We start from the raw sequence: 17,257 nt of genomic DNA, 5'->3' as shown, positions 1-17,257 counted from the left end.
TATCCCCTTCTGCGTGCTCCGAGGAATAGTTCCCTGGTACTGTAATTTGCATTAAATAAAGAGTAGGATAGCCTGGAAATGATCACGAAATGTGTCCGTTTGCTCGTCTTTTGGTGCGTTTGCTCCTTAAACCAGTGATTTAGCCATATCCAGAGTCCTTGCAGCTGCTCAGTACTTCAGATGCAGCACACTTTGCATACTTTGAGGGAAGCTGGAAGCCTCTGAAGGAGCCCACACTTTGAAAACCTTTTTACATTTTCAACATCCAACCACTAACCATAATAAACTTGGTTATTGATATCTTTTTCCAAGAAACATTCTATATCCTTTGCCTTTTTTTTTTTTGTCTCAGGTCGTCCATGTTATAAGAATGGCCACAGCATGGCGCTGTTGCTCTCATTTAGCTTTATGTGTCACTCCACTAATCTAAAAGCACCTTTAGTCAGTTTCCTTACAAAAAGACAAAACTTAGTTGTTTTATTTTAAAACAGCATCAGAACACACAATGGAAAAAATAATCTGGCATAAAAAGACGTCATAGTCTGACCTTCCAGTTTATTTCTATCTTCTTCAAAAACGTCTTCTCAGATGACAAACACAAATGACAGTTCCAACTTTGCTCAGACGAACGCGGCCTAATTCTTGGGTTGCCATTTGTTCAGTACAATTGAAATGAACCTTAACGTGCAGTAATTTATTTGATTGTGGCCTATTTGTGTGGATGTCAAACGCGCTGAGGCGCTTCGATTGAAGTCAGGCTTAAGTTTGAATGCAGCTCACACCAATTACCTCTAAACAGATCAAACACAGTGAACAGCAGGCTTCAGAAGAGCTTAATCATTGCAAATGATCATTACTGATCATTGGAGTGGAGAAATCCTTTGAGAGGGAGATCAATACCACTGCATTATCCACATGCAGTGCATTCAATAATCCAACATGGCTTTCTTTTATAGTGTTTGTTGGTAAAAATCTAGATTAATCTACAAAATTTCCTTTATTTAATAAAGGAAAATGAGCAGTGTGAACACTGCCTGGGACCAGCAGTTTGACCTTTTGTGGAGGCAGTGGGGGGGCGGGGACATGATGATCTACAGTGGAAATCTTTAAGGTGAAAATGGCAAAAGAAGAGATGAAGAAAAATCATTAATTTGAGGGCTTGATCTATGGTCAGTTTACCACTGTTTGTAGTCTACACTCTGCATCAGGGTTGTCAAGGCCATGGACAAAAAAAAAAGGCCAATTCAAGGTGAAATTGCACTCTGTGGCCCCTGAACCTGAATATATTTGACACGCCTGAGTTACATTGACAGCCATAGTAGGATGACGATATGCTTTAGTTGATGAAATATTACAAAAATACCTTATATTTGAGTATCAACCCTGTGAGCTTAAGAAGTTTCTAAAACGCAAGAACACTGAAAATGAAAAACAAATGTTTGTTTTCTATTTCGTTCTGTGAAAACTACAAGGGGCGCACAGGAAGAGAACACAGCTGCTTTCCTTTTACTGTCCACGGAGGGTGGACGGCTCTAGTCGTCTTTACTGACCACCTCCATGATGAGAGGTGAAATGGCGTCAGGCTGCATGTCCTGGATCTGCAGGATCTGTTTGCTGTAGTCCTCAGTCATCGTCCTCATCTCTGTGAAGCAGGCGATCACTTTGGGGTACAGTAAGCTGAAATAACACCGGAAACAAAGAGACATATCTGTCAGCTTTCGTCTCCATGGATCGAAGGAGATTGAAGTTTTCACTCACTGCTTTTCTGGATCCGTTCTCTTGCAGTCAATCCAGGCTTTCAGGGTGAGCGCCAGGTTCTCCTGAATCCGGTCGACCACGCTGTGTTGAAGCACCCCAGAGCGATCTGGAAAGTCACTTCACTTCAATTCAAATGGAAACTATTTAAGGTTTGCAGATTTGTTGGCGTAATTCATTTCATAAACATGTCCTTGACTGTGACTTGGATAGAACATCGGCTTTTACCGGGAGAAAACAACGACATGGCTTGGATGAGCACATACTCCTCCTCGTGCAGGTCCAGTCGCCGCAGTGTTCGGTGTAATTTAAGCAGAGGCTCCAGAAGGAGTGGCTGGAAACCCGCTAAAACACAACGCAAACCGGGTCAGTGACTTGACAGGATTGTAAAAACTAGATATTGGAGGATCAGTCAAGCAGCAATGAGGAGGTCGCTGCAGAAATTTTACATACTCTTTCTTACTCCATTGTACTGTTTTCTACAAATTGTTTATACAAACAAAATAAACTGACAGAGATATTTCTGAACACAAACTAGAAATGTCGTCTACCCACATCTCTGGATTGTGTATTTACACGGGATTGCACCACTTGCCTTAATTTCTTTTCTCATTTCCCAAAGTAAATTCATGGGACATGGTAGTGATTTGCTTCAAGGGCCATTATGTTAAGATGACTATCATGGCTTCAGTTTTTAGGGCCATGAAATAATCGGTTTTATTCCTGAGAGGGTGTGTGAACGCGATCTGATACGTTTTCAGCCGGAGACTGCGGGCTGTCTGCAAACCAAAAGGTTGGAGAAGACGGTGATTATGTGAACGGTGATGACCGCGATTAATCTTTGAACGCACGAGGCCAGTTCGACAACATTGTGATGTCTTCCTGCAGGAGTCACGTTACAGCTCTGATAAGAGGTGAACGACAGCGCAGAACATCTCAAAGTATGTGGATTGCGTCTATCAGCAAATCTTCTCTGAATTTTTATTTTGTTTTGTTGCTGTTGACTCTTGCTTTCAGATCCGCGTACCGCCGACATGACGGCTGTCCCGATGTCAACCCCCTTAGACATTTGTCGGGTCGTCTTGGACGTGATTGTTTTTGCCAGAGCGATTAAAACGTCCACTTTCCCTCTTGCTGTTTGGAGATTACTGGCCTGAAGCATGAGTCAACAGCTTGAACGTGCAGCGAGATGAAGTGAAAACTACCGAGGTGATATGGCTTCACTTTAGACGCTTCATGACGTCACCAGGTCATGTTTTATTTTTAATAGATCCAATTTGAATTAGATTATCAGCATGCTGGCAGTGCTGCATCTGAAAATCACAGCGTCTTCACACGTCTTCCATGGTTTTGTTTATTGCACTTTTGCATGACATGAATTCCTCAGACAGGTCATCCCGGTGCGCGTCTGCCTTTTTAAAGATGAACATCAGATCTCCCTTTCAGGAAGTTTTCCAAAAAGCAGAAGATATGATTCCACCTCTGTGCTTAACAATAAGAGTCCGTGGGTCGCTGTGATGGACTGCAAATTAAGTATATTATCTATTCATATTGACAAGCCATCTTGTCTTATTCGCCCATTCAGCTTGTTCATATCAAAAAGTTTTCATTAATCCACTGTCAACTGACAATCCAACCTCAAACCCGAACAGACATAGTGAATATATAGGATATATTTGTGTTTCCGGTGGAACAGCATTAAAAACCCTGCCTGTTCTCTGCCTCTACTAGATGTATTACAGTAATAGGCTTTTATGGACCTTCACTTGCCCTTGAGTGACAACCAACATAAGAAAAGTCACTAAATTGTATATTTCCAAAGAGATGTACAGTAGCAGAGTCCGGAGGGCTGCAACTTTCTTGACCAAAAGAACAATTGTCTTTGCCACAAAAATGATTTTACCTGGCGCTGCAGTTAACCTTAACTATAGTTAATCTTGCATTTATATAATTAAAGTATAACAATTAAAAAAACAGACATTCAGTCATCCAGGCTGTCGTGTTTGTGTGATTTTTCTCACCTCGTACTGCGTCACCAAGGCAATATGTCATATTTCCACATATCCAGTTGTTTGCTCTTGTGTTGAAAACCATGTTAAAGCGGATCTGCATGATTTCAAACGTGGCTCCCTTGAGCAGTGAGATTTGGTCCCCCATGTTTAGAGACCTGGAAAAGAGCAACCTGATATGAGACACGCCAGATTCTTGCAAGGCAAAAAGAACAAATTAAAACAAAAAAAACAAACAATTGACACACAAGTCACACATTTACCGGAAAGCCCGAAAGCTTTTAGAGAACCTAATGATGTCCTGGATCATGTATGTCGTGAGGTCAAAGGGCTCAATACTGGATTTGATTATCTCGTGCATGTTTCTGTCTATAGACTGCAAAAACAGAAGCGAGATGAGGTTAAGACAGCGGACATGATGAACCCGTCCTCGTGCAGGCGGTCAATCACACACCTTGAAGCCTCTGAGGCAGGAAAACGTTGGATCAAATGTGCTGCGGTGGCCGCACAGCAGCTCCTGTATCATCTCCTCCTGCCGAGATGAAAGCTGTGATGCTGCACTTTGCATCCTCTTCTCCTGGACACGGATCCTCCGCTCCAATATCTGTTCCTCTGACATGACCACTGTACCGGCGCACAAAATAAAGTTTACTGACTGTCCCAGAAAGAAAAGGACGGAAAGTGAAGTCTCAAAACAAATAATAGACAAAATTATTAAAACATTTCAACATACACATATAATAATTACATCGACAAAACTATCAGCGCATCAGAATTCCTTTCATATTCCTTTCTGGCCAGTTTGATTTGAAAACATATGCAAAACAACACGTCCCTGTCGGATCTGGATGTGACTTACTCTCTCCACGCATGCCGATGGCCTGGCATTTATGAAAGCGGCACGCTTGACACGACCGGCGGCTGTTTTTTGTTATGGTGCAATTATTTAGGAGTGGACAGCGGAGCTGAGTGGACCTCTTGACGACACGTCTGAAGAAGAAGAACAACAAAAATAACAGATAATAAAATAATAAAATAACTAACTTATATGATGAGAAGTGATTAATTAAATTTTTGAATACGACTGCATTGCATTTAAAGCTGCACTAACTTGATACTAATATAACTGTGAAACATGAGAACAGAAACTTGATCTGGGTTTAGACTGTGGACTTCCTGGAGAAAAAACAAACAAACAAGACACCACAGAGGGTCAGTATGGGACACCGCGCATCATCCATACTCCTCCTTCACACAGGCAAGCCTCAGGGGTGTGTACTAAGACCCCTTCATTTGTCCCTTCAGAGAGACCACCAGAGTAGGACTGACATCAAAGAGCGATGAAACAGACCACAGAGACAAAGGAGGCGTTCAGACAATAACGTGGACATCAACAACAGAGACAAAGGAAATGTTGCTTCTGCAGACTCTAAAGAAAAAGCAGAATCGATGGGGATCCCACCAAAGTTGCTCGATGAATTTTTCAACAATGTCCTCTAATCTCACACTCCCTTGAAGACTCGCATCCCATAAACTCTCTATTGAGTGGTTCTGCAAACATGTTACAGCTCAAATTCAATTTTCATTAAAGCTTGTAGCAGGATCAAGTTCTACAAACACAAGTGAGATTTATATAAAAAAGGACTGCTTTAGAGAAAACATCAATACGGCTGCTTTTTACCAGATTAAAAGATTCTCTCAAATCAAAGTTTTGTTGTGAAGAATCATTCAGAGAAACTCATCTAAGACGCTCACTGGTTTGTGGACGTGCAGCAGTAATCAATGCACAGTCTGAGTTTAATCATTATTCCGGCCATCTGAAAAGCAGCACTGAACACACACAACGTTGATAAGAAATTAAAAAGAAATTAAAAACACATTTCAAAACATTTTCAATGTTTTCTAGATTATATTTTGTGTGCGACTGACCTGAAGAAGCTCTTGCAGCCTTCGCACGTCAAAGCGTTGAAGTGGTAACCCCGGGCCAGATCCCCGCACACGCCACAGACTTTAGGCTCCTCTTCGTCTGTTACCTTTTCCCCCTCCTCATCCTCGCCATCATCCTCTTCGTCTTGCAATGTGATCCACGGAAAGAGGAACTCCTCCACAGCGTCTTCGTTGTTCATGTTCACCTGGGGAGGTTTCAGTTCGTCCTGAAGGTGCTCTACCTTCAGACTTGAATATTTTGCCCGTTTAAGTTTTCTGTACCAATATTTGTTAATGTCAAACAGCAGACCATCTGTTTATGATTTCTCTTTCATATAGAATATAAAACATAAGATAAGTCAGTATTTAGTGTGACCACCTTTTGCACCCAAAACAGCATTGAGGTAAATCTGAAAGTCTCTTCATGTAATCCCAAACTGACTCCATGATGATAGGATGAACAATCAGTGGGGCTATAAAATTATACATTATATTTTTTCTGTATATAAAAACATTCAAAACACCTACTTTCAGCACACCTCTCTTTCTCAGTTAAAGGTTGAGTTTCCACCCACCAGAAGGTGAAGATCAATAGACTTTCCCTCAGGGGCTGATTCCAGATGTCCAAACGGCTGCTGAGCACATGAACCCAGGTGAGCCGGACCAACAGGTGAGAGCAGATGAGAAGAGGTCAAAACAGATGACGAGCGGTGAAAAGAGCAAGGTGTCGCAGCAGCTGGTGTGCTGGATTCTGTTCTCTATCAGCGAGGAGGCTGCATGTGTCCTCACCTGCAGCTCTGTGAAATGGGAAAGGAAACAGTCCAGCTCCTCCCACAGTGACAACACAGACACAAGCCTTTGTTGGCACAGTGGAAAAGAACAAGACAGATCATAACTCTGCGGAACAATGACTCTGGCGTGGCGCCGGGTGTCATGAGGGGTCAGTACAGTGCAAATGAGGTGTTTTAAAAGTCGTCCTGCGAGTTGATCAGTGAGATATACTGTATGTCAACTCTATTATTCCTTAATGGAGGTTTTCCATTGAGTTTAATTTGCCTTTTCTTTCTCAAAAGCAGATTTAAACTCTCCGTCCTGCTAATCTCTTCAATAATCTCTAGTCGAGTGTTCTGAGAAGAAGGGTCCCTCTGGTCAGCGATGGGTGAAATGAAGAATTAGGGGCGAGGTGCTTGTCATTTCCTATAATCCTCTGAGGTGGCTCACCCAAACACAATGATGGATTGACTCCCTGGGAATCTTTTCTATAATTTTCTGCTGTTCAACAATATTTCTATGTTTGAATGGCTCTCAAAAAATCGATGACGACCGCAATATATTACGACACAAATAATTTTAAAAATACTTTTTTGTATCCGGACTACATAATTTGCTTTCTTTGCAATTCGTGTTCTGAAAGTTTAGAAGTTTAGCCCACAGGGGCTGCGTGGGAATGTTTTATATTTCTTACGTGTCCTGACTACATTTATCCGACAATAATTTTGCAAAGAAAAAGCAAGTTTTTGCAAAAATAATAAAAGGTTTTAATCATCATTTAATTGTTTGTCAGGATTTATTATCAGGCAACAAAATGATTAAATCCTGCGAGGAAAAGGAATCCCTCTGATGACTTTTTATTCTTCCTGCTGCTTTGGTCCCATGAAACTCTCTTCTGCCACCCATGGAGAGGTCTGGTCTTCTTTTAACAGCCGTCGCTTTAAATTTCAGTCATGTCACTTTCCTTTTCCATTTTTTTGAAGGACAAAATTCATGGCTCAATGCAGAGCATTCTTTGACGAAGCATTTTAAAACAAAAATGCACAACGACTAGTGTTCTTGTGCTGTATATTTAAAAAACCAAAAAAAAAAGCTATGGCGACTTCATCAGCAAAATATTGTATTTTAAGGTTTCAGAAATGAAAACAAACTCATGTTTGATACCTATGAATATGTCTGATTTTCATTTATAAAAAGAAATATAATTTGAGAGGAAAAACCAACTTTAAAAAAATAAATTAATCGTGCATTTTTCTGTAATTAATTGCGATTAATTGCATTTTTTTTCTTCTTAAGACTGAAGCTTGTAATGTATATTTATTCATTGAAAACAATGGAATTAATGTAAACTCAACACACAGAAACCATATAAATTCAAAGACTATTTTAGTCATTTCCTTTTAGCTTTGAGTGAATGTTGTTTCTCTCCAAGTGTAACAAATAAACAAACAAATAAACAAACAGGGCACAAACACACGCTGTTGTTACTTTAGATGTAACATAGTAATATAACCATCGAGATTCGTTTGATAATTGAAGTGACTTTGGTAAAACTTTACATAAGTTTGATCTTATTTTCCTTGTTAAAATAGTTTTTGTTCACTCCCTTGCTACACTTTGACTTCTACGCTGGAGTTGCCAATTCTTCATAAAGACCAAAATGAGTGTTATAAGTGAGAAATACAGTCTTTGCACATGCTTTCGTGTGTTGCAGCGGATAAAACTTATCAGGAATGCAGAATTCTTCTAATTTCTTTATAACCCTTCTGAAGTGTGGCTTCACTCTCAAAACCCCCTGCTGAGTGATGAAGTGGAAATTGACCATGTTCCTTCTGGGTTTATTTGGTGTTATTCTGCCCTCTAGTGATGAAATCGAGAATACCACTTCACGCAGAAGGAGATTTTTATTTATTTAATTTATTATTTTATACAAGCAAGAACACATCATACTGTTTGAATAAATGCCCTGTTCGTTAATGTCCAGGTAATCTTGGACAAAATTAGACTCACTTTATGAGGAGAGGATTTATTGAAATGTCAAAGATTTCTGCAAATGTGTAGAATCTCCTCAGGAAGTGACGGGAAGTTTATGCGCTGTTATATTTCAAGTTGTCCTTTTATCAAATGCTTATAATTCTGCTGCCATAAAGAATCAAACTTAACAATCAGCCCCAAAATTGAAAGTCTTGACAACTTTTAAGAATGATTAATGAGCAGGAACAAGACTTTTATCCGAGGCCTATATTCACTCTGCGTTCGTGTGACGCTGCTCGGCTTCTTTCTCCTGCCCTGCCGGGTTCAACATCTCCTCCAGGAGTTGTCGCGAGGCTCTGTCAGAGGGCCGGTCAGGCTCTGGGGCCTGCAGAGTACCGGGCTGCATCTGGGACGGCTGTGCAGTCTGCTGGATGACGCTGCGAGTTGCCTGCAAGTGTGGCCGCTGCTTCTGGTGCACTGGAGAAGAAGTGACAGCAGAAGGGTTAGACCAGAGAGGGAAACACCACCTTCTTTTTTCTTCTCATGTCTCACTGTTGCAAGTGGCTCAGAATGCTTTGGTAAGAATTTTGTGTGTTTTGATGAAAGTGCTAAATATTTAACTTAAAAATGTTTTTAAATAAAGTACTCTCTATTAATAGTGTTCAAAGAATCACACCTCTTTTCTTGACGTTTATCTTCTCCATCTCAGGGATGAGAAAACTGTACATCAACTCGGACACGATCTCCTCCGACTGAAGATCGCTGCGGCTGACGATGACACACAAAACTATGTCGAGGGAAGGTCCTGAGGTTTGAATCGCTCAATACGACGCATCAGCAGACGCTGCGTTACCTTTCCTCCATGGCGTAAGCGATATCATTGACTTCCCTCATCTTCCTGTGGATCTCCTCCCTGGCCTGCTGGCCGGCTTCTTCGTCGATGGTTGCTAGGATGACGTCCTCCAAATACAGGTCCACAGTTTGCTGGTGTACCTGCACCACCTGTGTGGGGACGTTACACACAAGGTGACAACCTGCACGGCTGCATTATGCTGCACCTCAATCCGTCATCTTATTTCCCCTCTCAAAACAGAAGAGTTACGTATGGACGCACTTGTCTGAAGACCTCATCTTCTTCTCGGCGTCGGCGCTCCTCCACCTGTCTCCGTCCACTTTCCTCAGCCTCACGTAAGCGGCGGTCTCTCTCAGCCAGCATCACGATGGCATGAACCCTTCGCTCCTCCTGGAGACGGATCAGTTCCTTGGACATGGTGTCGAACAGCTGCTCGAGCTCTGTGCCCACAACTCCAGCTTGAGACGCATGCGCTTGAGCGATCTGCAGGACAGACAGAGCAGCGGGAGGGATCGTTTGAAATATGTATAAATTTTTTTTTAAAAAAGCCAGTGTGGTCTGTGTGTTTCACCTTGAGACTTTGTTCGTCACTCTGTCTTTTCAGTGTCAGCACAAGCTCTTTTTCAGCCTCCAGGAGCTTCTGCTCATCGGCCTGCAGGCCGTGGACAGTCCTCTGCTCCTCGATGAGGTCCATGTGGTTTTCTTTACCTTTAAACATCTATCGTAACGACGAACAGAGAGACAGAGAAAAGTGAAAAGAGAAGTCTTTACAGTAACATAACAGTGATGCAGGTAACCAGAGATGTCCACACCTCAAACTGAGAACTTCTTCCTCTGAGCAGCTTCTGCAAGTGAATGACGGCGAGCTCTGTGTCCTCGTCCCCCTGCAGAGAACAGCTGTTACTGAATACACCTTCAATACGGTATACGTGACCACAAGCGAGAGCAATGAGCTGACCTCGGGTGGCCGCTCCACACTGGGAGTGGCCGGACGAGGAACTGGCTTCTCCTTTTTGACCAGAAGCTTCAACTGTCTCTCTGGTTGTCTCTTGTTCGGCTCCTCGATCCAGTCCTGCGGACGCATGTTGATCAGAAAACTTCATGCAAAACATTGGTTATATGTTCGTCTCTCCTATTTCACCTGGTATTTCCTCATGAGGTCCAGAGAACCGGGCACGGGAGGCTGGCTGACTTTGGGTTTAGGCCTGTTTGGTGTTTCGGAGGCATTTAATCCTGCTTCCACCTCCTGCAGCCCTGTTGTTCACATCGAGCTCAAACATGAACTTAACAGTGAAGTGATGCTGTTTGTGTGTCTTAGAAAGAAATTAAATCTAGATGCTGACCTTCATATGTGTCTAAGTGGCTTCCAAACGTTTTGATCTTTTGGTTGTTGAATCCATCCCTGCGGATCTTAGGAACATAGGCCGGACAATCTCTGATAAGTCCATGTGGTACAAACCTCCTGTCCACATTTTTCCTCTTGGCTTCCAGCTTTCTCAATGCTTTAGGGGGGGAAAAAATAAATAAACCAGGGATGAATAAAAAGAGATAAACTCAAACTGCACATGTATGATCCGAATATTCTGCCAGAAGAAGGATGTGATCGTCTTACACCTCATGTAGTCACTGTGGGCTTTCTGTTGCCTCGCCTCCATTTCCTTTTGGAGCGTCAAAAACGTCTGCATCGCTCTGGACTCTGAGAAGTCGCTTTGAGCCTCAGCTCTCTCCCTCAGCAGCTCCTTCAGCACAGCAAGACGAGCATCCTGCAAACTGCCAAGCAAATTAGTAGAAAATTAAAAAATGTGTGCGCTGTACAAACATTGGTGTATTCATCATAATACATATAACAGCCTTGGTTTAGTTAGAAGTTTAGTTTTGGGATGTAGGACAGGACTCTTTGCTCTTTGCAAATGTTTAAAAATGGTTCATCATTTCATCCAGTATTCCTGCTCAGTGGAGGGGTTCTTTGGATTGCTTTACTAAAGAGGTTCACCTTAAATCATTTTATTCACACATGAAACTCTAACATGTTCACCAGTTCAAGCTCAGCCTGACGCTCATACGATGTGATCAAAGTGTGTCTCCACTCACGTCTGGATTTCCCCATTCCTGTACGTCCACTCCTTGGCCTCCATCTCCTCGATCATACGCCATCTCTTTTTCACCTGGCTCGGGTCGTTCAGTGGGGGAAGGCTGGCCTCCCAAACACGTTTGGCCCGAAGCCTCTCTATCAGTTCTACCTCTGCTAGACCGGCGGGAAGACCATGACCTGGAAACAGTCGTTATGATGATCAAATATACATAAACGTACGGGTGGACATCTTTATTTAACCAGGAATAAGACTGGAGACGTATCGCTTTAACAATATACACCCCAGTTTGAAACAGGGGACGATTTGAAGGTTTGTTGTACCCCAAGTCAAAGCTGCCAGTTGCAGGAGTTCTGAGGGACTGGTCCCAGGCTGCACCACATACTCAGGGCTGTAAGGATCCGTCTGTGTCTCACTCTCCCTGTAGTCTGTTTGTACCCCCACTGTGACATGGCTCGGCTGCTCCTCAGCATGTCCTGCACCAGTTATGAAGGGTTCTCTAAAGGGATTAAAGAAGATATTATTGCTTCCCCCCCCCAAAAAAACATAAAGGGGCTCCAAAGGAATTGTTTGGGATTTTGAAGAATCAGTAGCTCTTACTTTGGCAATGCAAAAAACCCATCTGGAAGAAACTGACGTCCCAGGGGATTCAGCGGGCTACGACAAAAGATGGATAATTAACATCAAAGATGGTCTCAAAACCAAAATTGAAATTAAAAATCATGTCTGAGGCAGCGAAGGTTTGCTTGCCAAACAGCAGTAGTCAAGTAATACAACACAGCATTATAGCATTAGACTGAACACTGGTAAATCAAACCGTTTGTAATATTTCCAGTAGTCTGATCCGGTCACTCGGCACTCGTTCTCTTTCTGCCACGACTGAGCATTTGGAAAAACCCTGTCAAGAGAACAAGGACACTCACAAACTGGCAAATAAGCTGAACACAGGATCACATTTTAAACTAGAATACAGTTTATTCTTGTAATACAAAAGAAGTTGCTGCTGGTGCATGCTGTGTTACCCAGCCAGCTGCTGCAGGGCCTCTTGGCGCTGTTCCTGATGGACTCTGCAGTGATGATCCCTGTAGGCCGGTACCGGACCTGCAGGGTCCAGTTTAATGGTGTAGCGTGGGCTGTCACTAAACATCGACGCAAACTCGGGCACTCTCCTCTGATCCACACAAAGACAGTGTATATTGGAAAGTGCATTTCACATTTGACATTAAAAGGTAAATACAAAGTGGAAAACATAGACCCATATTCTGTTCACAGCAATTGCCCGCTTCACTTTACATTTCCATATTTTAAAGTTTACAAATAAGTTAGTTTTCACCATCTAATTTCATCTTGTGTCTGAGACACAACTTACGACCCTGTTGTTGGAGCCATAGGCTTTGACAGTGGCCCTGGCATGGTCTTTCTGAGATGACAGAGTGCACACGGGGTCTGTGGAGGAAAACACTTCAGTCAATGGCGCCGCGTGTTCAAACATCTTGGCATCACTTCGACTCACTCACCATATAAGTAGTCGTACACGCGCTCCTGCCTCACGACCTTACCGGCACCGCGTTTCTTGGTGATGCTGACGGTGCTCATTTTTTACTGTTTCTTGATGGAGTCGACGTGACACTGTAACCATGGAGACGGTCAACTGATCGAGCGGAAGAGGGAAGCGCAGCGTGGTGGTGCGTTCAGGGACGCAGGATAAAAGATTAACACTTTACCGTTCGGAAACTGGCCGATACTATGAAAACAAAAACTATTTATGCTGATTATACAGTGGTTATAAAGTTATTATTCTGGGTTACAAAAAAAATGTTTCAGCAGAATATGAACGTACTGTTGTTTCCTTTTTTTGATAGCTTGCAATTAAACATGTTAAACTAATTAAATATTTACTGTAATGTAGGTAATTAAACAATATCACTGCTCATGTGTGATGAATACTCAATTTCTATGGAGTAGCACATTTCTGTGTCCATTTTCTTTGTTCGACTTTTGTGGATACAAAATATGTCAACTATTTTTATACTGTCGTATGCTATTGATGCCGCCAGGGGTCACTGTCGGTTCGTTTTTAATTCTTCTTTATCTTTCACAATAACGAATACTTTAATGATTGATTGTCTCCTCTGTCTCATCTGCGTTTTTTGTTTGTGTGTTTTTACTGTAAATCACTTTGTTCTTTAAAGTGCTATAAAAACTAGAGGTTTGCATTTCAGGAAGAAAATGCATATGTGAAGTAGTCGGTAGAAGCTGTCATGGAAATGAAAGGCCCACTGGGTTCTATCTGCTGACTCATGCATCATCCAACTGCGATCACTTTTAAAGTGCCATAAAGATTTCCAGATGACCAGATTCCCAAGTCATCTGACTAGAAACCTGCAATCTACAACCTCTTTGAAACGTCCACAAAATTACAAGAAAATAAAGAAATCCTTGGCCTTCGTTGAATTACTGACCTGATTGTCAAAAGACCCCTTACAATCAACAGGAAACTGATGCTATCATGCACACGACAGATTTTCTTCCCAATTCCATACCAAGTACAAACGATGTCCGATCAGACAATAATACTCTAAGTAACCACTACCTGAAACAATTAAAATAAATTGTATAGTAATCTGTGATGTTATGTTGCTTTGGAAAAGAACAAATATTCTTACACCTTCGTCCTTCAGGTGAATGACAGGAGGAGAAGACTCACAATGAAAGTATCAGACTGATGGACCTTTGTGTATTATGTTAGACCTGAACTGTATTTAAAAGTTGCACATTTAACCTGTGACGTTTTAGCGTGACACCTGAAGGCTTTGTAAATAATTGTGAATCGTTATACAAAGAGGCTTGAGGCATGACCTACATTTCAGGGAGAACATGGGTACATAACTTTGCTGACTGTTAAATTTCTAGATAGATTTTTTAAAAAAACTACATACAGTCATCGCTGTTTTCACATCTGAAAAATCTCCAATTCCATTTTTTATTTTTATTTTTTTTAAACAAAATAAAATCTGCAGGTTTGACCCAGAGGACTGAGAGATGATGGTGGTTCATAACATACCAGAAGAAATATATTCTTATCAGCGTCACCACTTTTGTTCGATTAAACCTTTTGACACTGCTGGAGTGATGAAAACCAAAAATATAAGTTAAGTTCGTTTACTGAAGATAAATGCACAAATCAGTTTCTCCAGATCAGATGCTAAACAGATAGTGGCCCGAGGAAGGAGCCATGTGGTACTATGCATGTACTTTTGTTTTACTCACTGACATAACCTGTGCTTTGGATACTATTGAAACAACATCAGTTAAATTAGAATTCATCATAAGTTGTTTGTGTGAAGGAATATTTCTTTGTCTTCACTGTTCCAGCTCAGTCAGCTGAATAGTTTACACCATACTGTGACGCCACAGACAACAGGGGGAGAGATGAATTTCCATTCATATGTGCTGCTTTATTAACTTTGAACCGGCTCTTCTCACTGTTCAACAACTTACCATTCTATAACTCAATGATTTCATACTTTCACCATCAAATATGATGGTGACCTAACCTTGTCTGTACATTTTTGTCTTCACATAATTCATTTTAATGTAACTTTATTGGTCATTTCTAATAATCACACTCACAATATGTTGGTAGTAACATTTTCTTGAGTCGTAGTGAGACAGCCCTAATTTCTATGCTGTAATCCCGGGGAAAAACAAATGCCAATAATATCTACATGATCTTATTTTACCTCGTATATTACCGGTATATCCTTTTTGCAACCTCAAGGAATGCAGACTCTGTTGCTTTCAGCTGTCTTCACTCATTGTTTCCATTTTGTAACCCAGTATTCATTTTAATGTGGGGAGCAGCAGGATTTGATAAATACAGCATGTGCAAGACAGATCCGAAATAGCAGATGTTAAAAAGGGCCTGACACTGTGATGGGGCCTCATTTGGCCCTTTTCAACGACACGTGGTCAGAACATGCAGCAATAATGAACTGTATTCAAGCTGCAGGCCAAAGTGATGAGCATTCCAGTAACAGAGATGTAAAAGTCAATAAATTCAAAGTGGTGGCGCAGTCATCAGCGTGCATGTACTGGAGACGGAGTCACCTTTCCTCAACTACACAAGGACTTCGCAACATGCCTCCACCCTACAATGGAATTATTCTATAATCATCTTTATAACTGTCTATAAATTAAACAACAGATAAGCACACTGATAATCCGAACTGCATCTCTGCAAAAGGCTGGTGAATGACAGCTGGTGAACTTTGTCTGCCCTGACAACTGCCGGGCCGTGAGCCAACAGAGGAGCAGAAAATGGGTCAGGAGAGATTATGCTCCACGTACTGATGGAAACAATAAATATTAGTTCCCCTTTGCTTGTCGTTTAGATGGTCAGATGGAGATGAATTTGGCCAAAGCCTCTTAGGGCCACTTAGAATGATTATTATAATCAGATTAGAGCGTATTTATTTGTAAATCAAGTCCCTCGCAATGATTTATTGAGCGGATGAAAACTCAGTATCATGACACCCATTGTACTGGCTGCTGTCTGATCGGGTGAAAGCAGTACTGTAAGGAATGTTTAGAGGACCATGAAATAAGTTAACACAATAACAGAGGAACTGCAAAGCATTATAAAACAGCCACATCACTTCAAATACATTTTATTGATCCGTTTAAATAACTGTCTCCCCCATGGTGCACATTAGGTTACATCTGTAGTGTCAGTTGCGGTGATTCTCCGTGGTGACCTCTGCAGAAGGAGGCGGCTTAATAGACCATGTCCATGTAGTTCATGTAGATAAGACACACATATGACCGGATTCTAAATTTAGTTTCTTTTAGGTTTTTAGAAGACAATTCATTTTAAAGAGATTTGATTTTAAAACAAACATGTTACTCTTTACATTTAACACTTTAAAAAAAAGAAGCTTTTTTCTTAAGAGGTCGTTTATATTCAGTGCATCTGTTGCATCTTTAGTTGAATAGAATCTAGTCATAGAAAAGCATTTGATGTTTTTAAATAGTATTTTTCATGTAAAAACCAAGCTCAGGGCTGCATATTGATACATCAATATATTAGTAGGTCGGTCTACTCAGTCAGAAAGCGTCTGTTCAAATTTTGGATCTGAGTTTTTCTTTATTTAAATGTTTTGAAACCTCCTTTTTTTATCTTCTCAAAATGAGATCTCATGGCAATGAGTAATCACAGGCTCAGGCCGTTCGGGAGTTTGCATGTCTTGCCTATCTGTGAGCAGCAGCTGGGTTAGGTCAAGAGCCTGGCCTGTCCTGAACATGTACAGATGACTATCCAGCTCATATTAACGATCAGTTCTTTGACCAAACACTGTAGAAATTTTAATATTTTCAGAATTGTGGCCACAACTTTAATCAAACTGCAGGTCACATCAAAACGAAAAAATAATCAATCCTGATCCTGGATGTCCACTGCCTAGTATATTTTAGAAGTCTACGAGCTTCGACAGATCTGAATTTTATTGCCCTTGCTTTCACACGGCATTCCACCCAGAAATCTGACTGTTTTGTAAGTATGACATCATCAGTGGCAGTTTCTGTAAAAACCAGTCGGGGAACCTTAAGGTTCTGGTGTTTGGTCTGCACTGTGCTATTTTTTCTCTTTTTCTTTTCTTAAATGTAATAATCTTTCTTCCTTTTTTTTTTTTACGAGCCCGGTCTCTTTTCATGTTTGTCGTATTATTAAAATTGTATGTGTAACATACGTAACGCTCTAACTCCAGACCGCAGGGCGTTTGTGTGCTTCTAGGAGACCGCGTCCATCTGTTGAGTCGTCCATCTTCTTCCTCAGCTTCATTCAAGTCATGTCGGGTCGCCGGGGCTGGAAACTAACAGGT

At 41.4% G+C, this 17,257-nt stretch overlaps 2 protein-coding genes across 6 annotated transcripts; both read right to left on the bottom strand.

Annotated features, from left to right (window-relative positions):
* Positions 1–448: 448 nt before the first annotated feature.
* Positions 449–6,496, bottom strand: nr1i2 (nuclear receptor subfamily 1, group I, member 2). 5 transcript variants are annotated; one of them, XM_080478455.1, is made up of 9 exons: positions 6,266–6,471; positions 5,694–5,939; positions 4,624–4,754; positions 4,219–4,388; positions 4,028–4,140; positions 3,777–3,922; positions 1,984–2,100; positions 1,759–1,864; positions 449–1,677 (listed from the first exon to the last, which is right to left on the bottom strand). In XM_080478455.1, exons 2-9 carry the CDS (start codon positions 5,888–5,890, stop codon positions 1,533–1,535), a joined length of 1,125 nt encoding a protein of 374 aa, XP_080334581.1. In that variant the 5' UTR covers positions 5,891–5,939; positions 6,266–6,471; the 3' UTR covers positions 449–1,532. The 5 variants fall into 5 exon arrangements, with proteins under 5 accessions (XP_080334581.1, XP_080334583.1, XP_080334584.1 ...); XM_080478457.1 differs by having other exon boundaries at positions 450–1,677; positions 5,694–5,896; positions 6,219–6,496; XM_080478458.1 differs by having other exon boundaries at positions 450–1,677; positions 5,694–5,896; positions 6,230–6,477.
* Positions 6,497–8,706: 2,210 nt separating this feature from the next.
* cfap91 (cilia and flagella associated protein 91) lies at positions 8,707–12,974 on the bottom strand (the record flags this gene model as incomplete). The annotated part of the gene is made up of 17 exons (XM_080478177.1): positions 8,707–8,912; positions 9,112–9,203; positions 9,289–9,437; positions 9,550–9,771; positions 9,860–10,006; positions 10,101–10,172; positions 10,247–10,360; positions 10,430–10,542; positions 10,632–10,790; positions 10,901–11,058; positions 11,380–11,557; positions 11,702–11,854; positions 12,016–12,035; positions 12,196–12,276; positions 12,401–12,549; positions 12,748–12,824; positions 12,896–12,974. The coding sequence occupies 17 exons, from the start codon at positions 12,972–12,974 to the stop codon at positions 8,707–8,709; spliced, it is 2,169 nt and encodes a 722-aa protein (XP_080334303.1).
* Between the last annotated feature and the right edge of the window lie 4,283 nt (positions 12,975–17,257).

Source organism: Lipophrys pholis (assembly GCF_963383615.2).
Source record: "Lipophrys pholis genome assembly, chromosome: 13".
NCBI classification, from domain to species: domain Eukaryota; kingdom Metazoa; phylum Chordata; class Actinopteri; order Blenniiformes; family Blenniidae; genus Lipophrys; species Lipophrys pholis.
The sequence above is the reverse complement of the archived record's forward strand: the minus strand, read 5'-3'. Positions and strand labels throughout refer to the sequence as shown.